Source organism: Dipteris shenzhenensis, chromosome 32 (genome assembly GCF_047967505.1).
Source record: "Dipteris shenzhenensis isolate YYH24624 ecotype China chromosome 32, Dip_SZ_1.0, whole genome shotgun sequence".
NCBI lineage: Eukaryota > Viridiplantae > Streptophyta > Polypodiopsida > Gleicheniales > Dipteridaceae > Dipteris > Dipteris shenzhenensis.
In genome coordinates, this window is record NC_141627.1 from 6,480,287 (window position 1) to 6,504,817 (window position 24,531).

General features: G+C 41.0%; 2 protein-coding genes across 3 annotated transcripts in view; one reads left to right on the top strand and one right to left on the bottom strand.

Annotated features, from left to right (window-relative positions):
* LOC147880238 (abscisic stress-ripening protein 3-like) overlaps positions 1-12,705 on the top strand; it is a 28,734-nt gene extending 16,029 nt beyond the window's left edge. The window contains exons 1-2 of one of the 2 annotated variants that reach the window (XM_087370463.1): positions 11,742-12,148; positions 12,352-12,705. In XM_087370463.1, the coding sequence (XP_087226589.1) occupies positions 11,945-12,148; positions 12,352-12,534 (387 nt within the window). In that variant the 5' untranslated portion in view covers positions 11,742-11,944 and the 3' untranslated portion in view covers positions 12,535-12,705. Of the gene's footprint in view, positions 1-11,741; positions 12,149-12,351 lie in introns of those variants that run through there. The other variant, XM_087370464.1, reaches the window with a different exon arrangement.
* A 10,628-nt stretch (positions 12,706-23,333) lies between these two features.
* Positions 23,334-24,485, bottom strand: LOC147880239 (uncharacterized). Its single transcript, XM_087371250.1, has 2 exons — positions 24,087-24,485; positions 23,334-23,745 (listed from the first exon to the last, which is right to left on the bottom strand). Exons 1-2 carry the CDS (start codon positions 24,384-24,386, stop codon positions 23,560-23,562), a joined length of 486 nt encoding a protein of 161 aa, XP_087227376.1. The 5' UTR covers positions 24,387-24,485; the 3' UTR covers positions 23,334-23,559.
* Between the last annotated feature and the right edge of the window lie 46 nt (positions 24,486-24,531).

The window sequence follows — 24,531 nt, forward strand, 5'->3', positions numbered from 1 at the left end:
TGGCTGCTCGGTTATTGCAACAACATGATCAAATACCCCTGATACATGTAAGGGATACAAAGTCCCACACTTGGCACCCCTGGCCAAAAGCATAGAGCCCTTTTGAATTTTCCAACTTTGAAAGCCAAAAGTGGTGTGAAAACCAGCATCATCTAGCTAACCCACTGAAATAAGACTCTTGGTCAGCTTAGGCACATGTCTCACATGTTTCAAAACAAATGCAGACCCATTTGCAAAAGAAAACTTTATGTCACCTGCTCCCACTATGTCACATGCATAGTCATTTCCAAGATGCACACAACCTGTCTTTCCACTGTCATAAGTGGAGAACCATTCCCTATGGGGAGTAACATGGAATGAAGCACCAGAATCCAAAATCCAATCCTGGGAATATGCATCATCTGAAGTGGTAAGCAACTCTGCAGATAAACTAGACATGAAGAGAACATCATTGTCACTATCACGTGTGACTGCATTGATCTCCTCGATCTTCACTTTTCCTTTGTCCTCCCTTGGACTCTCTTCCTTTTGATTTGCACCCCAATTTGCATTCTTTTTCTTATCCTTTTGCTCTCTTTTCAGCTTGTAGCAATCCTTTTTCATATGGCCCTTCTTGCCACAATGGTAACACTCAATGTTCCGTGCCCTGGATTTGCTATGAGACTTCCCTCTTTCTTGGGACTTCCCCCTGAACTGTGATCTGCCCCTTTGCACATTTAAGGCTGCATCCTGCTTGTTGCCATCCATAGACTTCCGCCTAATCTCCTCGACCAACAAGCTACCCACAACATCATCAAATTTCAGTACTCCACCAGGTGCAGAGTTACTGACAGCTGTACGGAAGGTATCCCATGAGGATGGCAATGAACATAAGAGAAATATTGCCTTAGTCTCCGCATCAAAATTCATTTTCTGAGCCTGAAGCTGGCTGAAAATAATATTGAATTCATTCAAGTGAGAAGCAATGGAGACCCCTTCCTTCATCTGCAGCTCAAACAACCTCTTCATGAGGTAAACTTTATTAGAGGCAGTTTCCTTTTCATAAGTGGCACACAATTTCTTCCACAAATCTTCCGTAGTCTGCTCATTTACTACTGTGAAATAAACTGACTCTGCAAGATGAAGTCTAATAGTAGACTTTGCTAATGCATCCAACTCATTCCAATCATCCTCAGACATATTTGCAGGCTTAGCTTCAATCCCTGCCAAGGGTTTAATCTGCTTCTTTTGAATAAGCACATCCCTTATCTGTTCTTTCCACAAAGAAAAGTTTGTCCCATCAAACTTTTTAATGCTGAAAAACTCCTTTTCAGGCATGGAAGAGGATGCCATGATGCAAATAAAGCAAAATCCCAAATGCTAGTGCCTGCAAGAGAGAATCACACCAAATACCAGGTGCACCCAAATGTGTATGCCACAATAGACTGAAATATCACAAAAAACTCAAAGCTCAAAGCATCAAAAGATGCATCTGACTCATGTGCATATACTATGCATCCATATGAGCAAATCTGGCCCAAAAGAAAATGCCAATAAGTGCCAAATGACTCAAGCATAAACACTGTCCATTGGCATATGCATCAATAATGTCTCATCCAAGAGAGCATAGCACTATCAGTGCATCACCTGCAATGTTTCAAGGCTGTCCCTCAGCATAAAATAGCATCCATGTGCAAAGCGTCCATAAAAAATAGCATCCCACAAGGCAATTTGGGCCTATCAGCGCATCCAACAAGGACCGCAATGCATCCAAATGGCCTATAAATCATCCATTGCAACCCAATGCATACCACGAATGAGCGCACACTGCTCAAACTGCAACCAGAGTGATCTGCATAAGGTATGCTCAAGAAATCATAGTCCCACGGTAATGAGCGCTACTGAAAATAGAACCTGAGATGCCTCAAAACATGGGCGCCATTGCATAATCAGAACCAGCAAGAAAATCTGCAAATATCTCTCTTCTGCCAGAACTCCAAAATCCCAACCAATGAGTGAGAAATGGGAGTCAATACTTATCCACTGCCATGTGGCATAAATCTAAGGTTTCAAAACCTTAGTATGAAAAAATGCATAACAGAGAGACGAAATCGAATACACAGAGATTTATAACTCTGAAAATCCTTCACCCAATCGTGCAAGAACTGATAGGTAGGGGTTTTTGGGCGTCCGGAACGCAATGGGACAGACGGTTTTGGAAACCGTGGTCTCAATCACTGGGTCCAACACACGGACTGAAAAACGTTTTTGGAAACAGAGCTATCTGTAAACTCCACCGGAGTGCGAATGATGAGCAACATAGAAGTTTTAGGACCTCCTGAGTCCACCGGAACTGACAGATCTGCAAATGGTTGCTCCAAACTTGAGTTCCAACACCCGGGCAAAAAACGCAGGAATTGACACAGTGAGTCAGAAATCCAATGAAATGATCCCAGATTCAAGAATGAAGGTGTTTCCAAGCTCCTAAAGTAATGTGGACACCAAAAGCAAGCAATAGTTGCCTCTACAAGTCAATATGGAGTCTCTGTCATCGAACGGAACAGGGAAAAGCTCAAAAAACGACTTTTTCTTTGAAAGCTCTTAACAGGCTCTCAAAACCACTTCGCAAAGCCAAAGTGACTTTTCCAAATGTTCCTCCAAGGTCTCTGCACACTTGGATGCAAGTAAAGTCACCCACAAAGCTTCCCACAGAGCTTCTCCTTCCTTCCACAGAGCTGCTGAGCTTCAAAGCATTCACACATGCTCAGCTAGATCACCCGGGCTCTGATACCAGTTGAGAGTGCTCTCAACGGAAGCAAGAACGGAAGAAGGAGAGAGAGCGAGACAGAGAGCCACACAAGTTTGGTGGGTGCAGAACCACCCTAATCTTCTTTTTCATTCATTTATATATGTGTTTGAGTATTGTACATAACTGGGGTAAAGGCACAGTGACCTTTAACCCCCACACATATGTGTTCAAGGGGTATTATTAAATTATTTATGTGTAAAGTGTGAGGCTCTAAAATGACCCCTTTTTCTATACAAACTTACGGTTCTTCTAAAACCCTAATTAAAAAACACCTTGAGCATTTCCAATGCCCTAAAAGCTTGTGCATTTTGGCTATTTAAAGTCCCCTTATGTTGAACCCACGTGCTATAATTTCATATGATGAGTGAACCCCCTGAGAGCACACAAAAGTTTCAAAATTGCCTATTATCACTTGGTAATGCACCATATCAACAATGTTGGAGACCCCTAAGGAGGGCATGTACCTACTATTGAAAGTATTCCTTATAACTCACAAACCTAAAGAGGATTATCTTTGCATGATAAGGACTTAGTCCATTATATGGCATATATGTAGTGGCATTGGCATCCTTTTTATCATACAAATGTTATATAAGCACTTGAAGACGTCTTGTGTACAATGAAGAGTCCCTTATAACTTAAAAAACTTGTTTTAAAAAATTATTGGTAAGACAATGCCCAAGATAATAATTGAAATTAATGTTATATAAGCACTTGAAGACGTCTTGTGTACAATGAAGAGTCCCTTATAACTTAAAAAACTTGTTTTAAAAAATTATTGGTAAGACAATGCCCAAGATAATAATTGAAATTTTAATCATGTTTCCCATAGAAATGAAGCAGTGTACTTCTAATTTAGAAACGTGCATTGTCTATGCATCTTCAAAGTTTAAAAGTGTCTTCCTTGTCTTTGCTTCATGGGTCCTACACAACAAAGTAAATTATCTAAGCTCCAAAGTAAATTCTTTGAATTTACTTGATGGGGCCATTTATATAAAAGGAAAGGATTTGATCTTTGTATATTAGATAATGGGACCCAAAATGAAGACTTAAACTACACTAAGATGATTGTGTGATACACAATTTATGTTAGATATCAATGCTCCACTCTCGTGTAACTACGCCGAAACCAACTAACTCTACTTATAAGCCCCCCATATGAGGAGAAGGCATTTGAGTAGCTCGGTTATCCGGTAGGTCCTGGTTTGGACACTAGATGGGGGCCATGTGTGGCCTGATGGCTAGACGGCTTTAGATAGAGTTGGCACATCGCCAACTAGGCTACATGCAAGTGCAAGAAGGCATCCCTTGACTGATCGCACTGAGGGTAGACGGAGCATTTTCTAGGGTAGACCACTCTTAGGTTACGAGGCCTGTTTGGAGCTCAGATGATCTCGGATGGCGAACACTGATAATAGTTTAATTGCTCTGTTTTGCGCACCAGTTCTATCGTATGGTCAGTGGCCTATTTTGAGACCCCCAGTTGATCGTTTTGGGCGGACTAGGTCGGTCACTCAATTGAGCCTAGCTGACTACGACTGGTGGCTATATAAGAGCAAGCCCGTGAAGCCCATTTCATCACTGGCTACAACAACCCTGATTCCTTAGCATCCAACCTCAGTCTTCTATTGTTTCCAGCATGCCATCGAAGCTTCTTTCACAGGAGCGCATGGTTGGGAGGTAGTGCCATCTATTGTATCAGTTCTATAGTAATCAAATTTTTTATTCTCCATACTATCTTATTTTCTCTCTTGCATACAAGATCCTGTTATCTGTTGAGCATAGATGTTGTATTATTTTCTTACAATTTAGTCATTATATCCACTTTGTGCGATATGAAATCCTTCCTTTTGTTTGATTTCTTATGTTATCCATTTCATGAGCTATCAAAATCTATCCTTATGTTTGATTCCTTTTAGAGATGACATATGAAGAAAATGAAAAGAGGATAATTTCCTTGCTGTTGCATAATATACAAATGATCAAAATGCTAGGGTCCACATAACCTATCTATTAGCTCATACGAAATTGAAAAAAATTACTCAAACCTAAACCATTTAGAGTTAGTGTGCAATATCTTCATGAAGGGTTATAAAATTATGACATAGATACTATAAAAGCCAAAGCCTATTTCTTTGTGGTCCCTTGCAACAATAGTAGGGGCACCTTAATTTCTTTCCTCTCTGACATGCCACCAAGAGAAATGCAAATTTCTATTATTGAATAGGACACCCTTGTCCCTTAATGATGTTTCATCCTACATTTATATTTCTTTGCGTTATGCCCCAAGCCTTGGAAAGACATGTATGGGACATGTGTTTAGTAAAAGAGTAGTGATCTCTTGTAAGGATTTGCTATAGTTCATTCCCCCACTTTTTATTCGTTCAAGGTCTCCCAAAGGCTTGCAAAAGACTGACATTATTGAGAATATATTGAAGGGTGGTTTAAAGGAGGACACACCAAAAGTAACTCCTAGTGTGGAACCCATGTTGAAATGTATTCTAATCCGAAGGTAAGATTAAAATTTTTTAGCAAGAGAAAGATTCTTGATGAGTTCGCATATGATATTTGATATTAAATTAGGGTACATTTCCCATTCAAGGATTAAGCTGAATGCTAGACAAATTTAGATCTTGCCAACATTTGTAGCTTTTAATTTATGTTTGTGCTCCTTTATGAAGAAGCTTTTTATTTTAAAGGCATGTCCTAAGAATGTTGATGATTGGTAGGTTGTGTTATAAGGAGAGTTAGCTTAGCCACCCCCTAGTGCCCATATTTTGGTCATATAATTTCATTCATTCAAAAAGCCAAATATAGACAAATATAACTTAGCCATGCCCTAGTACCCAGCTTAGCTTAATGGTAGACAAACTAACTTTATGTTGTGCTCCTTTATGAAGAACTTTTTCCTTTTAAAGGTATGTCATAAGCATATTGCTAAATTGATAGGCTATGTTATAAGGGTGGTCTTAGACCCCTAGTGTCCAGTTTTTTATCTATATATCTTCATTCATTCCAAAATCCTAGCATGAGATCATTTTACTAATTATTTGGTGTGACATTCTAACGTGACTCAAAATCAAGGTAGAGGATCTCACTTCCTCGTTGAAGAAAGTCTTTAATGTCACCCCTTATCACCAAGAAGTAAATGGTAGAAAAATATAGATTTTGAAAGAATTTGTAACTTTAAGTTGTGCTCCTTTATGGAGAAGTTTTTTCATTTACAAGTATGTCCTAAGCATATTGCTAAATTGATAGGTTGTGTTATAAGTGTAGTATTAGATCATGGCCACCCCCTAGTGCCTTGTTTTTGGACTATTAACTTCATTCATTCGAAGATCCTAGTATGAGATCATTTTACTAAATTAAATTATTTGGTGTGACATTCTGACATGACTCAAAATCAAGATAGAGGATTTCACTTCCTATTTGAAAAAAATTTTTAATGTCTCCCCTTATCACCAAGAAGTAAAGTGGAAAATAGAATAATATAAGAAATAGCCAAAGGTGTGCATCAAGGGGTAAATTTCAAGAACTCGTGGTGGATGTTCAAGCTATGTAGGTGAAAATGCAAAGCAAGTACAAATGTAAATGAAATAAAACATGTGGGGGTCATCCATACACATCAACATGATTTGTCAAGTCAAAACAAACTAGATTTAGCCAAATGCACTTTGTCACACAAGTACATACATATTACCAAAGAAACACTCATATAATCAAGCATTCACCCTACTTACAAATTTCATTATATATGTATATCTTCATTGCAAAGGAACTTCTCTATCTCCTTTTCTAATTTACTACCCTGGGTAGCCCATCTTGCCAAATTTTATGCTCTTCCAGCTATACACTATCATCCCATCCATTTTCCTTGAAAAGAATGTGTAACATCCTATTACTAACATTGTAAATGTTTTGGACATAGATGTATTACTAAATTATCTTTTATCTATTTTTTAGCCTTATTTATTAGTGCATAGTCCATTACTAAGCATCACCCACATCAACTTGCCAGATTGGCTACTTCACTGGCTATAGTTCAATTAATGCATTTCTAGAAGCTAATTAGTGAGCTATTGCAAATTTCAAACCTAGATAACACACTTATGGTTATACACATTTACCTCATCTTAGTCTTTAACCCACTTTCATGCATATGTAGTTGCTTAATTAATTTAAAAGTCCCCTCTCTACATTGACATAAAATAATACATTGGATTAAAACCATTGTTGTTTCCAGAACCCTACATGTGAAAATGTCATTTCTTAAGTGAGTCGAGTATGTTACATGTTCTTGAAATATACATATAGAATGACTTTTACAATTTATTTAAAATCAAAAAATTCAAATTTTTATAACAGGAAAAATTTGAAGGACCATATATAAGTAGAGGTTTAAATATTACCCCTTGATCACATGTTTATGTAACTTTCCCTAGTAGTTAAATCTACACTATCCTGACATTGGGGGAACATACTCGCTCAACTTTATTATATTCCTATTTGTTTTGGACCATAGATATTAATTAACTTATGTTTGTCCATGGATTAATTGATTTACTTGGGTTAATTAATATATTTTAAGCTATTCCTAAGAAGAGTGCACATTATTTAAGAGAGTAGGATTAGAACCCATTATGTTGTCTTTCCCACATGTGAGCCCTACCACTAAGCTATAGAGTGGAAAAGCATACCTAGTGCTAACTAAAATATTATAAATGGTCCCTCTTCCCCTCCTCCTTTAGTAAGTGCCTTCTTCTTTAAAGCCCCCTTCAAAGGGTCCCTAAGCACGTACCTTCTTCTTTCATGCCCCCTTCTTAAGTGGTCCCTTTTAATTGAAACGCCTCCCTCCCCCCTTTATCCCTTAGTTTAATCATGCCCTTTCCCTCTTCCTTTTCACCCCTCTTCTCTTCCCAACAACTAATTAATGGGAATTTCCCATTTTTTAATGTATGGGTTGACATATTAGAAAAATTAAATATATGTCAAGGTCATTATGCCCTGCTAGATAGATGTTGGTGTAGATAGAACCAAAAGAAGGGATAGTTTGGAAAAAATAATTTCTTTTAAGAAACCATCCATATTACGATTTACTCAACCATGATCAATATACATGACCAAGACATCATGGGAGATTATTGGCATGGAAAAACATAGATCATGGTTACACCATATTTTTTATCTTGCTTTGGCACTAACATCCAAGAGTCTCTTAAAAAATGACTCTAAATTTGGCATTGAATTGGGAATTATGGAGTATCCATTGTGTTTAACAAAATTTGGAAATAGATCCAAGGAGATGGATGCAAATATCTTTGATGTGTCAATGGAAGCATGGGAATCAACTCAGTTAAAAATTGTCTTAAGACAGTTTTACCAAGCTACTATAAGACACTTTACCAAGTTTTCTACCAAGCTGGTGTAAAAGAATGTTCTAGAGTAAATTAAATTTCTAAGAGTGATAATCATTCCTAGAATCTTTCTTGACATAGTATAACCCAAGATCTTGTTTACTGAGAATATAAATTTAATACATCTCTCAAAATAGGACTCAACTATCAATATTAAGGAACGATTGCTTCTATGACCTCCACCGAAATTGCCATATCCTAACATATTTTAATCCATTTAATATTTACCCTACGATACTTTAATCTATTTACAGTTTTTTCCAAAGCTGAAATAAAAGACTTTCCGATAAAAGTAATGAATTTTATGTCAGTCTACATTAGCTATCAGCTTTTTGGAGAGATTAGTGTACTTTACTTTCCCAAAAGTCAATAGGATGAGCTATGTAGTGGAATATTTGTACGAGTGGTAGGGCATGAAATATATGTGATGTGTGAATATGACATTTCTTTATGTGAAATTGATGCATAGTTTACAAGACTTTAAGACATGACTCTAAATTTTTGTAAATAAAATTCAATTTCATCACACAAATATTGAAGAAATGTTTATTTAAAGACTAAAAAGGATGAAAATGTGAACATTTCAACCCATTGAATGTGACATGAGAAACAATGCGTCATATACAAGATGACACCTATCATACAATCTCGGGGATGAAACAAAGATAATGGTATTTGGCTATGTCTCAATGGGTAGATGTCAAAGCCTTTCCATCAAAAAGGAAAGATGTGAGACCCATGCAGGCATAGACTCCCTCAAGCCTAAGAAAATTCATGAATCATGGCTACGCCCTTTTGTGCAATTCAAAGAACCACCTAGGGCTTTCACATGATACCAACTCAAGGAAGTGATCAATCCTAAAGCTCACAACTTTGATTTTCATGATTGCTTGATGCCAAGTCCTGAAAGCCATAACTATTGCATGGTATCTTATATGAAGAAAAGTTGACTTGTAGAGCATAGGCATAAGATGAAGATCGGGCTGATGTGGAAACATCAGGGTGCTAAAAGATATAAAAGAAGTCAATTGTCAATATATATGTAGCCTAGATGATCATGTGTGAGCAAGACCTTAAGCTTAATATGAAGGTACAGACATGCACATGAGAGTTTTTCAAATGACAAAAATTCCACATTAGGGTGCTAAAAGATATAAAAGAAGTCAATTGTTAATAGATATTTAGCCTAGATGATCATGTGTGAGCAAGATCTTAAGCTTAATATGAAGGTACAAACATGCACATGAGAGTTTTTCAAATGACAAAAAAAAAGTCGATTATGGTGGGGTTTGAAACACATTAGACGTGGAATGATAAGTGGATGTGGGGGTAAAGTAGAAAATGATATGCTTTGTGAGCCCACCATTTTAGGATGTTAATGCGCATGGCACAAAAAAAGTGGAGAATGATATTTTTGAGGTAACCTACAATCTACCAAACTTGAGAAGGATCCTTTCAAGGCATTATGTTTTGCAAAGAAAGTATATGGTAGTGAAGACAATGATGCATCTTTAGGACATGCCCACTAAGTTTAGGATCAAAATCCATTTTTCATTAGTTCATGGTGAGGACAAGGGAGTATGAGAGGGGGGAAATTTCATTAAGTTAATAGAAGCACGGGGGAAGTAAATAGACTAGGGGGAGACTAGAATCAGAAGGTGTCACAAAATGCCACATGGGAGGATCAAGGCCTCCTCCAATGGTATTGCAAAAGCACTTTGGCTTGCATTATGATGGCATAACATAAACACACTCCCGTTCCCAAATTTGCCCAACTCCTCTCTTATTTTGCATTCCGTTATAATCCTAGCAAAATGTTTTGCACCTTAACTACAGGGGTACAATTCCCTTGCATGCATGGGTACTTATTTTGTGGAGGATGCATTTTTGCCCCTGACAAGTGGGTGAGCTAGGGGTTTCATATGAATGGTAAGGTTGATTTCAAAAAATTAAAAAAGTTATGCATTGTGTGAGAACTTTTGAGGGTATTTAACATTACTCACAAGTGTCACATTGAACACTGGGGGGACTAATAGGTCGAAGAGAAGTTAAGTGGGTTGGATGGAGGAAGAAAAAGAGTGGTCTCATTTTAAAAATTATAAAAAACAATGAGGACTTGTAATAGGGGTCATTTTGACATTGAAGAGGGTGAAGATGATGTGTTTAAAGGGAGGGTATAATGTGGCAAATTTGATATGAGATAAAGGTGCATTATCTTTGTTTTGAAGTAATTTTGTCAAAGAAGCCTCCAAGGTTGCACTCCCCCATGCCCGCCCCCTCACTACACATGTCATCTACGAACCTGTGCTAGTAGGTGGCATCCCAAGGGATTTGAATGCAGGTTGGGCAGCCTACGTAGCGCATGTCCCTACGATTTGCTATGCTAGGACAATTTAACAAAACAAAGCACAAGAGCACGTGGTAGAGCACATGTTCCGGCCACTCGAGCTTACTGCGTTGACGGAGCTGGAAAATATTTGACAAACTCAAAACTATGGATGATGGAGCTCCATGGAGCACTCTTACAAAATCAAAAGTTGAAGTTGGTCGATGGACCATACCACCCCTTAATGCCTGAGTAGCAAGGCAAAAAAGGGTGTCTCCAATGGAGAGTTGGAATGGCATCAAAGGTTTTGGAGTAGTACGGGGGAATGTCTGCTATAGGATACACCTTTTTTGGCACTCTTGAGCATATTTACTCAGTTGGCATTCCGTGGGAAGATGCTCTTAGATGGGAGACCATCCAATCGCCTGAGCTGCTGCCACTGAGGCAATCCCTCGAACTGAGGGACATGACTTTTGTTCTCTAGTGATAGTGTGTGAAGGAAACATGGAAGGTTTGAACGAGGGAAGGGATGCAGCCTCGCTTGCTGTCAAGCTGTCTCTGAAAACCTGTGTGCACTGGCGAGAGAACCGCTCTCTGAAGTCCTGTGCCATTGTGGAAGCAGTCCGTTCGCGTGAGCGAGTGATTGGCATTGAAGACGAGGTCTTTAACCTGATTTCCCAATCCAACATTCGATTGCTGGGCTGGAGTTCAGGATTTTAGCGCTTCTGAGTCGATAGTTGAGTGCTGAGCTACAAAAGCTGATCTAGGAGGAAAACAAGGTGGGGATGCTCCAACGTTCAGCGCGGAGGCACTAGCTATCGGGGGGAGGTCCTCTAAAGGAAGCTCAAGGTTTATGAACATGTGTCATGACATGCATGGATGGTGAGAGCTTACGCGTATTTTTGAATATTGTAAAGATGGCGAGGATATTCGGTTCGCATCGACCGACTTTTGGCAGACGTGAAGAGCGATGTGCAAACCGTGTTGCAAGCACGATTGCTACTGAAATCCATCTACCTCAAGCTCCATGCGCACTCAGATTGAACGAGGTCGCATTTCGTGTTCAGATTCATGCAAGCAGCTCATTTCCAGTTATCTTCCATCTCCCTCTACGTATTTCGATGAATTAGATCGAATAGTTCAATCGTTTCGATATCCAATCTGCATCATCCATATCTCCGCTTTTGCAGGCTTTCTTTATGATGTCCTCGTGATGGCAGCCACCCCGCGTTCAACTGTAGTTCCTCCCCATCCCCCATCCCTCGATTTATCATCAACTTTCCCCAGCTTCCCCTACATATACACTGCCTCTTCCCCTCCATATCCATTCACGTCCATCTCAACCTGTCTCTCTTCTACCTTTTCTTTACCATCTCACCTCCGCCCACTTGCGCTTTCTTCTCCCACCTCGCACCTATGGCTGAGGAGCACCACCACCACCACTTCTTTCATCACAACAAGGATGATGCAGCCGTTGAAACCACCAACGTCTACGCTGAGGAGACCGTTGTCATCGACCCGGAATCCGCTCGGGAGAAGGCTCAGAAGGACTTGAAGCATGCTAAGCATGAGGAGCACATGGGGGAGCTCGGGACTGTTGCCGCTGGGGCATTTGCTCTGGTAAATCCGTGCTCTTTGCCCTTTGCATACATAGATCTGGTGTCTTGGGTCTAAGTGTGTCAAGTCCAGAGAATGACCTCAACGGTTTCAGAGTTGGTGCGCTTATTTTATAGTCTTGCCTCCATCTGGATCTGCCATTAGAGTACGTTAATGTATGCTCTAGTGTGCGTGCTTAACTTCCCGTGCTGGATGTGCACTTGCAGTACGAAAAGCACGAGGCGAAGAAGGATCCGGAGCATGCTGGCCGCCACAAGATAGAGGAAGAGATTGCAGCAGCTGCTACAGTAGGAGCAGGTGGCTTTGCCTTCCACGAGCATCACCAAAAGAAAGAGGCCAAGGAAGAGGAAGATGAAGCCGAGGGGAAACGGAAACATCACTTCTTTTGAGTTTATCAAAGACGGCCCTTGTTCACAGCCGTATATAGTGTTGTATAAGATCTGAGAAATGGATTTTCTGTGTGGGTTGAGCATTTCTTCTATGAATTCCATGGTTTGTTTGCCTCCAATTCAGGTGGTTTACCAGTAGCTATTCAACGTGGACCTCCATCCTTCTCTTCAGTCGCTTAGTCCTTTCGCACATGTGTGAGTTGAAAATACAACCCCTCCCTGCAATGCTTTCCGAGTGGAGATGAGATTTGTATGCTACCTGCTCATTTCTCTTAGTGCAATGATTTACGATATTATTTGTGAACCTCCTGCTTAGTTCTCTTCGTCCCTGCTCGCCGCCTATTTCTAACTAAGTGAGTTTATGCTCTACGATATTATTTGTGAACCTCCTCCTTATTTCTCTTCGTCCCTGCTCGTCGAATATTTCTAACTAAGTGAGTTTAGTTGTGAGCTGATCTGTCGCTGTCCCTTCCTATGATTGCTTTAAGATATGAAAAATAAGTTGGATTCCTGTAGGACGTCCGATCCACTGTTCTGGTATGCACTTATTCTCACGGGAGTTGTGCAGTCTATTTGACCAAATTCCGTCCTAATTAGCTAAGGTTTCGCCCTACAATTTCTATGAATTCATTGGAGGTAGCAGTGTTGGAAACGTTGTCCATTCTTCGCCCGCATAAGTGACAAAAGACAAATCAGGGGTATGGGTGCCGGCTAGCGCTACCTTCAAGTGTTCCAAGGAGACGACAAAAAAATCTTCAAAACTAAAAAAGAAAACAAAAAGATTCAAAAGTCCCCACATCAATGAATGTTGGAGCTTAGCAGGACAGGTAGCTTGCTATAAACTATCTTTGTAGTATGTAGAAATGAAACTATCTTTGTAGTATGTACCATTTCTTCAATGTAAGAGGGGCTCCAGCCGCTCCAGCCTCCCCACACATGCTAGTGCGGTTGAGATAACCCCACCAGCAGCACCATTGAGCTGCTCTGCGATGTGAAGTGTTTACTTTCTCAGCGCTGCAATGCTCTCTTAGAATCTTTCAGGGCTTGCTAGCTCGGCATTGCAGTGACCAAAGATTTTGATTGGCCTGCAGACGTTGTTCCGACTGTGATTCGCTCAAATAACCTGCTAAAACGTTGTCATCTCTCCTCAGTAGTCAATGCCTCCTTCATGGAGACGTGATTCCTCCTTCATGGAGACGTGATTCTACCCTGATATTTCAACAGTGTCAGCGCCAGCCCTGGCAGCCACGCGGAGAGGCGCTCCAAGTGTCCAATGTGGGCTGAGTTTTTCTTTGGCCAACTTTCATACTTCACTCAATTCTATAAGCTCTAAAGTTTTCCCTCGCACTAAATTCAAATAACTTCGTATCCCCCTATCATACATGCAAAGTTTCAATTTCTATTACTTGTTTTCATGACGGGTTTCACCAATCCATGAGCACGTACTTTGCCCTCCATTGAAAGCTTGGGTCTATTGGATATCCGAAGTCCCATTTTTGTGAAGTGTCTACAAGTAGCCTCCTTAAAGGGAACCTTGGATTAAAGCATGATATGGTAGGAATATACTAGTTGAGCATGATGAGCACATTGAAGAGCTAAAATCACTAGTTAAAATACAACTTGACATTGTTGGCAATGATAATCATTGCCCACACTAAGTGCTCACTAGCTAAGGCTACTTTTGTTCAATTGAGGTCAATCTCTAACATTAACTAGAATGGACTTGGATTGTAGTGGTAGCTCAAGTTATTGTTTTCCTCTATGTTGCTTGAGAAAAGTCCCTTGGCAATTTGGGGGTGGTAGCATTGGAAGATTACCATCATGCCCTCCTTGGGATGTGAGATTATATACACGGAGCTTGAATAGCTCAATTTGGAAGCATCATTGCAAAAGTCAGATGATATGAGGAAGCAATGAAGCATCATTGCAAAATGACTAATGACACAAGGAAGTATGTTTGCAAAAATGATGAGCCATACAATCATATGCATTCTCCATCTTTCAACATTTGTGATCCATCAATGATGCCCCTTGTGTACTATGTTTCAGCATGTAGGAGACCAAACAAGGGACATGCCTCTTTTATCACTCCTATCTATTAACATGTGGTATACATGGGTGAGGAAGAGTGCCATGATGTTGGCTTTTGGGAGGGTGGTCTTGTACCCTATTTGGGTCATGAAATGACATATGAAGTCAGAATGGCTCAATTTTGGAAGCACTCTTGCAGATTGACCAATGATACAACCTTATGTAGCTATATTTGAAAGCATCCTTACAACGTGATCAATGATACAATCATAGACTATCCATTTTCCAAACTTATGAGCCATTGAATGTTGCCCCTTGGGTATTATGGTCCTATGTTTCATCATGTGGGAGCCAAACAAGGGATATGCCTCTTTTTAACACCCTTTGGGATATACCCAGATGAGATCTAATTCGACCTAGTCTAATCCAACCACACTTAACCTTAGCTTAAACTAACCTGAATTGGGGGCCAAGGAATAAATATATTCTTTCACATGCTTTACATTCAATGTTCATATAAGAGCAACACTTTTTTGTGCAGAATTTGGTGATTCTGACACCGTAGACGCGTTCGGAACGGCCCAAAACCCCAAAAACGGCACAGGAAACGCTGGAATCAGACATCCGGAGGCCCGAAAACGGCCAAAAAAGGCCGAAAAGTGGGATTTGCAGCAAAATGCGATCTGGCACCTTTTGAAATTTCAAAAATGCCATATCGCATTTTGCTGCAAATCGCGTTTTTCGGCCTTTTTTGACCGTTTCCGGGCCTCCGGATGTCCGATTCCAGCGTTTTCAGTGCCGTTCTTAGGGTTTTGGGCCGTTCCGGACGCGTCTGCGGTGTCAGAATCATCAAATTCTGCACAAAAAATATTATTGGAAAAAGTTGTGATTGCACCCCTAATTTGGAAGCTGATCCTCATGTTAGAACCTTGAGAATACATGTTTGGAAAGAATTGGATAATCTGGTAAAGATGTTGAGGAAGAATATGTGGTATAGTCAAGTCCTCCTATGCAAGGAATAAAGCTTTGCAAACAGAGTTAGCCCAAGCAGTTCGTCGAACTCAAACGAGTAAAAGAAGGCATTCATGGATATCTTTGCAAGTTTCCCAAAAACATAGAAGTTGGATAGCAACCAGAAGTCATGTTGGAAAGCATTGTATCACTAAACCAAATGTACTTTGATGTTAATTAAAATCACACTTCAATATTTCTTGTAGACATTTGATTAATTGGCTCTCTTTTTTTAAAAACAAGCATTAAATTTTGTACTTATGGACCCAACAAGGGCGGGCAATGAGAAAAGGTTAGGGGAGCGACCTCACGGGAGTTCAAGGGGAATTTCAAAAAACCCTTAAATAAGTTTTTTTCCCCAAAACAAACACCCCTCTTTACGTAATTTTTTTCTAAAGTTGAATGAAAAAACCCAATGTTTTAATGAACTAAGTAATTTTTTTGAGAAATATCCCTTCTTTACAATGCACGTGGTACACTAAAATTTTGTGAGGTTAACCCCCGAGGGGGCGATGACAAATAGGGGGGAGAAGAGGAGTTGAGGGGTGGTAAAGGGGGAAAGGGGGGGGGGGTAGGCTAACTAATAATGATGCACAAAATAAATGTACCCCTATATATATATATATATGCAAATACCTTCATTTTCTCAGTACCACCAGTACTCTTTCATACTAGTACATTCCTTCCTACCGTCACATCTCCCATAGCCCCACCATCATTGACATGGCAAGAACAAAGCAAACTAGAAGACCGGTTGATTCCAAAACAAAGCTCCCAATCCCTCATGATGTATACAATGCAATGATCAAAGAGAAAAGAAAGAGGAGGCAGGAGGAGGAGGAGGAGGAGGAGGAGGAGAAGGAGAGGACAAAAACCAATGAGCAAACAAATAACGATGAAGAAGATCATGGGGAGCAATCAAATCCTCAGAGTCAGATTGAGGCACCTCAAGAGCCAGAAAGCAGACCAGAAGAACAAGAGTGCAAAAGACGAAGATTGGAAGCATGGGCTAGAGGACCAGAAGATGCCAGGCAAATGTGGATTCAATTGGCTCAACAACAAAGGGCACAAATGGAGAGCCAACAACGACAACCCACATGGCACAATGCCACTCAAGACTTTCCACATTCTAGACAGGGTGGAAAATCTTTGCCATAATTACATTGCACAACAAAAGGAAAAGGCAAAGTTGGCAGTAGGTGAGGTGGAGGTGGAGGTGGAGGAGGAGGTGGAGGTGGAGGTGGAGGACACTGCAAAAAACTTAGAAGGAAGGCGCTTCAAGAGATAAGAAAGTATCAAAGTAGCGTGAACCTTCTAATCCCAAGAGCTTCGTTCGCTCAATTGGTGAAAGAGATTTTGAAGTCCTATAGGGACAACTATCGTATTCAATCAATCACACTAGCTTCCATACATGAAGCAGCATAAGTGGCTATAATAGCCCTTCTTGAGGACACAAACTTGTGTGCAATCCATGCCAAGAGGGTTATGATCATGGCAAAAGACATGCAGTTGGCAAGGCGGATCAGAGAAGACCCACAACTTAGGCCATAGATCGGATTTTTTGTTGTACTCACTATGGACACCAATTTTGGTTGTCAAAACCAATTTTGTGCAAAGATGGTTGTAGATATTTTTTGTAATAGAATACCTTTGGAAACTATGTTTCTTGTAGATTTTCAAATTTGAGCTTTCATTTTCAAGTGGAATCTTGAAGTGTATTATTTAGTTCCATATATGCTATATGTACATCAATAATCATGGTAGAATGTAATTGATTGTTGATGGCAACAAATAATCATTACATTCTATGGGTAGCCACTAGTATGTGATGGGGGATGCATCCCCCCCCAAAAAGAACAAAAAAAAGCCCCCAAGGGACCCTTGTGCATGCAGGCGCAACTTTGGGCTAGACGGGGGCCTTGTCTAGCCCACAGTCATGCCTACACACACCAGGGCCCCTCAGGGGCATTTTTTGGTTCTTTTTTTATTTCCATTTATGCCTAGGGTCTTTTTGTTTCTTGTGTGTGTGATGGGGGATGCATCCCAAAAAAAAAAAAACATAAAAAAGCCAAAGGGCCGTGGTGCGCGCAGGCGCAACTTTGAACCATACAAGGGCCCCATCTGGCCCAAAGTTATGCTTGCGTGCACCAGGGCCCCTCGGGGGCTTTTTTATGTTTTGTTTTTGAGGGAATGCATCCCCCATCACACACACATACACACCCATCACACACACACATTGTTTTTTTTTTTTTGGGGATGCTTTGTGATGTCAACTCCGTGATGTCAACACAAAAGGGGGTCACATATATAGCATGTGCAACTAAGTAGGTATTTAAAATACTTCTACTTTTTATACTTTGCTTTTTTATACATAATTGCATCTCCCCTTGATATGTGTACATATTTGGATTTTAGTTTTAAATCTCTCCTCTAAAAATTTTACAAGAATTAAAAACATTGAATTGGTATTTTAAAAATTCCTTATGTATGTAAACTACATGTAAGCCCGAGGTAAGCCCCCTATTAAAAATACCCTCTTCCATCAACTAAGGTGCTATGCTACATCTTTATAAGGTGACCCCAACTAGGCATGCTCACAATATCCTATAAGCTCTAATAATGAATAACTATGATACAAGCTTCGACATTCTACAAATGAATTATAGTGAGAGTTGGTAAGTGTTGTAGCACTTATTTTTGTAATAATGAAACAACATGAAGGCACAACATTTTACACCATAAGGTCCTACATCTTCAATTGTGTGTAGCACCCCTTAGCCTCAATTTCCATAAAAGTCAAAACCCAATCTCCTATGCTGGGATTGAGTCAGTCATATGCTTGTTCCCTATCCAAATTTGATAATACACAAACACCAACCAAGTATATGTGTGGATTATTGCCATCTCCATGTGGAACCATTGGCATAAGTGAGATCTTGCCATCTCAATCATGGAGCATATATCCTCTTATTTTACATTATTCCTTCCAATTAACCATGCACATAACTAAATTAGCCACCACCATATTATTCTTGTTCTATTTTCCTCCTAGGTTTGGGATGCAAAACATTGCTAGGTCCAAGATGAATCTAAATATGGAAGGGTTTGAGATTTTACTTGTAGAATTTATTCCTTCCATGTGGCTCTTTAAGCTTTTAGACCATAACACATCTATTGCTTCATTCCTCCACCACCTCCAATTGATGGTCTAGGTGCCTATCAGTACACAAGACCATGTCACTCTCTTTGAAATGCCACTCCCCTCCCATCCAAATTTGTGCATCCAATTTAAACGCATCCGCAACCCACTAGTCCCTGCCGAACACACCGCATGTGCACACACAGTTAGCACCAGGTGATTAGAGTCCATTCTTGCATTTTTACAAGTGTTCATGCTCTAGCACGCTGACCTCACTATTACGTTTGCACCGCACAAGTGCACTGCACAAGTGCACTTTGCTCAGTCACCCTTTTTTCTGCCCCCCCCTTTTTCCCCCCACCCCATACACCACTCCTTCCTTCCTTTCTCTCTTTTACACAGTCACTACCCCGCCGGCCGTCACCAACCCAGTACACCGCCGACTGTTGCCAAACAAGTACAATGTCGATCGTCGCCAAACAAGTACAGCGTCGATCGTCATCAAAAGAGTACGTCGCTAATCGTCACGATCCCAATATTATGTCGGTCAATGCCAAAGACAAATGCCGCCGCTCGTCGCCATCCCAAATCGCACCGCCCCATTGTCATTTGAGTACCACGTCGGTCGCCGCCTTGGCCACATCCCACCGACTGCCGCCATCAAAGTTCAACGCTGACCGTCACCATAGAGTTTCAGCACCGACCATCACCATACCAGTATCCTGCCAGTCAGGGGGATAGGAAATCTATATAAGCAGGCCTACCCCATCGAGTCATTGCCGTAGCTGTTGCCCTAGAACTCTTGCAAAATAGGCACTCAACTTTGCAGGCTTGGGCAGAATAGCAGCCCGTCTCCCAAGCCACCTGGACATGACTCTGCTGGCAAAATTCCTCAAGACGTACGACAGCAACACCAACATTGGTGTCCTACGTGATGCAGCAAGCAATCCCCACGACTACAAGATCAATCAGGACACAATGCGGGCAGCATTCAACCTGCCAGTGGTTGGGGAGAAATAATCCTAGAAGAAGAATATCGACGCCATCAAGATGGTCTGTCACTAGGACTGCCATAGGTGTAGGGGTCGCATCGAGTTTACTACCATCTGCAAGCCCGAAGTAGAGCGACTAGCAAGAGCCTTGCAATGGCTCACTCAAGTTAAGCACACGGACCATCATCAGTCCATCGTGCCCAATATCTTCTTGCAAATGGTGAACTATTAAGAAACGAACTGGGCTAACTACTTCTACAGCCAGATGCGAGATGATCTCGGCACCCCACGGGGACATTATTGGCAATCCCATGTTGTATATGCTAGTCCTCCATTACAAGTCAACATCCGCCAGTTGGCTTCGGCCTCACAAAGAAATCCACCACTGGCCCCATACAGACCAAGCAAGAAGACACAGAGATAAGGCCCAAGAGAGCAAGGACAATGCCAAGCATCAACTCATGCACAACTAGAAACAAGTCAGTCGCTTGACCAATACGAGGACCGCTAGTTGCACAAATTCATGCAACGACAACTATGCCTCCAGTGGGCGGATCCTAAAGATAAGGACAAACACATTCAAGGAGGGCCTATCGTCATTGAAGACCTCCAAGGCAATGACACAATCGAAATTGGTCTCCATACAGGAGCCAAAACTACACCGACCACCCCTGCTGCACCCTACGTCTCAGTCTCCGCCACCCCTTAGGAGACAACATCCTTCACCACTGGCATCTCTTTCACTCCCTAGCGGAGGCCATACAATTTTGTAGCGCACCCCAATACATGGAAACGGTTGGCTATAGCCACATGATAATGGAGCAGTTGTCACGCGCGGACGTGATGGAGCTGAACCAGATGATGCCCCACTGTCGATGTACCAAGGATCTAGATCTGCTTGGTCGACTGGATAATTGGCATAATGACTATCACCACGATGATTTCTTCTTCTATAGAAATTCCCTCGATTTTTGCTACTGGATCGATCGCCTTGGTCATATTGCTTCTTGCGGCAATCTCTTTCATATTGTCTAAACTTATGACAGTATTTGCATTGAATGTTTGACACATTGGTGGATGCATTCCCTCGTCCTTGGAATCTTCCTTGATGAATGACCTTTGCATGCGTGAATGGCTTGCGTCTTGAGTTCTTCACTAAGTAAAACTGATTATAGTCCTTCCTGTGTTCGAATTTGCCGTTGGATGGAAATACTCTGGACTATATTCTCGTATCCCTATCCTAGTCCATTCAGGATGACTTGAACCATTTCTACGGGATTCATGGTCTCTCCTACTGCTATGAGTTGATTGTTGTAATCCTTGATCCTGAGTACGTAAGCATGATCGGTTTCACTACTGTGGCGAAAACTATGGTTTAACTGGTTTCTCAGTGTGTAGATGTAGATCCCACTGTAGATCCTGCTACTGGTGGTGATGTTGCAATAGGTGGAGTAGAGCTATTGTTGACTAGATCATCCAATGGTCTAGGTGTAGACCCATTGACATACTCCCATTTGTCTTGAAGTACAATGAGGCCCCTTTGAGACCCCAATTCTCCCCTAATGGATGAGATTGTCTACAAGACTAGGGCAAGACTAGGGCCAATTAGGGCAAGGGCTGTATTATTCTTGTCATTCCATATTCTCAACTTCTTAACTCCCTGCATGGCCTATAATTCTATGCATTTGACCACATTCCACGCTCCATCTTGCATAAGAAGAAGTCATAGTTTAATTTGCCAAGTAGGAAACCCATTTGTTGATTTGCATATTGCTTCTGAAGGCATACATGTAAATTCGAATGTTGAGTATCTAATGATAGTCAAAGTATGATTAAAAAGAAAATGTTAGGGCTTTGACCAATCAATTGGAGTAGAAAGAAGTGGGTAGAAGCTAAAAATAGCAAGTTGTACAGCTACAATGATGATCTCTTCTCACCATGGCTTCCTGCAAATCACTCAAAAGAAAGCAAGACACCTAGCTTTAAATTTCTATGTGGCCAAATCATTTCTACTTGGTACTATCATTTGACATTGAGAGCAAACAACTTTGTGAATTCTATGGATGCCAATGATTTTACATTTCTTTGTAAGCCAACAATTCTCCTTTTCATCTCTACTCTTGCTTGGAGCATAAGAATATATTCTTTGAATTTTTTTTAAATGCATTATCTACTCAAAATTTACCCTTCATGATTGTAATGGCAAGGGGGGTTGATTTTTGGTTTATCTTCCACTTTCTAATAGACTACCATTTTTTGGATAAACTCTCTTTGAGACATATCCTCTCTATGGTTGTGAGGAAGATTTCTATGGTGAACGCCCATACTCTTCTTTAAAAGTCTCAACTCTGACTTTGAGTAGAAAATTCTATTTTGAGCTTATCATTGTCTATCGCAAATCTATCACTTTTGATAAAATGTCACATGAATTTCTTATCTACATTTAGAGGGGGCGCATTGAAAGTCAAATCGTGATAGTAAGACCTTTCTATTTAATGGGAGCTCCCCTCTATTTATGAGACTAAGAATACAAATACTTTTTACTCTTGCTTTTCCACAACAACTTCAAGTACACTATTACACTCTGTTCTTTCAACCCACTATGTAGTTTAATAGTAAGATCCTTGGCCATTAATTTAAATGATTGCAATGTCTTAGGAGGGGGGTTGATTTTTGGTTTGTCTTTCATTTCTAACAAACTATCATTATACAATTGAATCCTCCAAGTCACATCTCCTCTTTGTGGTTGCGAGGAAGACTCCTTTAGTGAGCGTTCATACTCTTTTTAGGTCCCAATTTTAGTGCAACTCTCTTTTGAGTATTCATTGTGTATCGAGAATCTGCTAATTTGACTAGAATGATATGTGAATCTCTATCTTTAATTTGAGGGGGCAATTGGAAAGTAGTAGACCCTCCTATTTAATGGGAACATCCCACTACAACTTAAAGTACACTACTACAATTCTTTTCCCCCCCCCCCCCCTTTATATAGTTCAATAGTATGTAATAGTAAGAAGCTTTTACCATAATTTAATTGGGCTACTCTTCCGGTTAACTTGAGAAATTAAATTGGTTCTCTCCTTCAATTATATGTAGATGGGAGATTAAGGCCTAATTCACAGACATCAACGAACATGTGATGCAGATGTTGTGAATGTCCATCCCACTTTGAGAGGATTGTCCACAAATTGATTCACGAAGGGCAAACAAGTTCCCAATGAATATTAAGTGCCATGAATGGTAATCCCTGATCAAATGTAGTCTCTTAGGTGTCGCAAAAGATAAAATCCTATCTAAAGCTAGACAAGGTCACAAGCAACCTTGGGAGGCCACCCATGGAAAATGCATTTTTTTTCATGGGCCATAGTCCACAGGATAATCTCCAACAGACGTGTGAGAGATGCTTTAACCCAACTCTCGAATTTTTGTGGAGATCCTTTTTTTTGTTCATGTCTATGGACAAGTGTGAATCATACCTCTAGGGGGCCATAAAAACCTAGTGAACTATGACGTTGCTTTTAATGAAGCTTTCAAAGAAGACTCTTAGCTAACTTAACACAATCTACAATGGTTTACAACACCAAAAGAGTTGGTTACAACACCACGACCTCTTTAACAAAGTCGCCTTCTATCAAATTCAAACTAAAAACATGGAAGAGTATCTCCACAAAACAAGCCATCTCTCAAAAGGGCCAAATAGAGGCCTATTCGATTGGCTCTATGTCACTGAGATAAAGGACCGTTAGAATAGAGAAAGCCTCTGTTTGCTGGTCATTCCGAGAGAGTAATAAACAAGTGGAAACATATCAAATTCACGTTCATGTTAGTGCCCACACTTTGACTTAGCTTCATTCAGAAGAAGTGATGCTTCTTGGGGTGATCTTCGCTTTTCTCTTCTTCTTTAATGGCCTGCTGCTTCTCGTGGTGCTCGTGGAACGCATACCCTCCAGCTCCCACCACTACAGTCTCTGCAATCCTTTCTTCCATCTTGTGCCGCCTTGCGTGCTCTGGGTCCTTCTTTTCCTCGTGCCGCTCGTACTACACACCAAATCTCAAAAGATTAGAGCCCCCCTACGCTGAGCACAGCAAATTAGCGCACGTCTCGTGACCTTGCCCGTCCTTACGAATGAACTCTTTCTTCCTATTACGGCATACTCGCAACATAAACCCTGTAACCGCACTTCGCTTTGCAGAAGTGCGACGTTACCGATCTATGAAAGCATACCACACCGGAGAGCATCCTCACCTTTCTCGACTCACCAGATTTTATAATCTTCTCACTCGACCACACTGCTCCCAGGCAACTTGGGCAATGCGCATACATCGCACACCTTGCTTACAGCATATCAGCCGAGAAAAACAGTGATCAGTAACCTTACCATGGCAAATGCACCTGCCGCAGCAGAGGCTAGCTCGCCGAGGTGCTCTTTGCGCTGGGCTTCCTTCTCGAGCTTCTGGGCTGTCGCGTAAGCGTCAGCCTGGGCGGAGGTCTTCACAGACACCTCCTGGGTTTCAACAACACCCGTGGGAGGGGGGGGAGGTCCATCGTAGTACTCGGTCTGCTGGTAAGAAACGTTGTCTTCAGAGTAGGCATAATCAGGGGGAGGGGGAGGGGGTTGGTCGTCGGATTTATGGTGACCAAAGAGGTGGAAGTGATGGGGGCGACCTTCTTCAGACATGGTTGATACTTGAAAGGATGCAAAGTTGCAAATAGACAGGAACTACCTTGAAGAGAATGCAACGAGAGAGACCGGCCTAGACTGTGGAAGATAGTCTCGCTATATGGCTTTTGTGCAAAACGTGTCTTCACACCATTGGCACGTT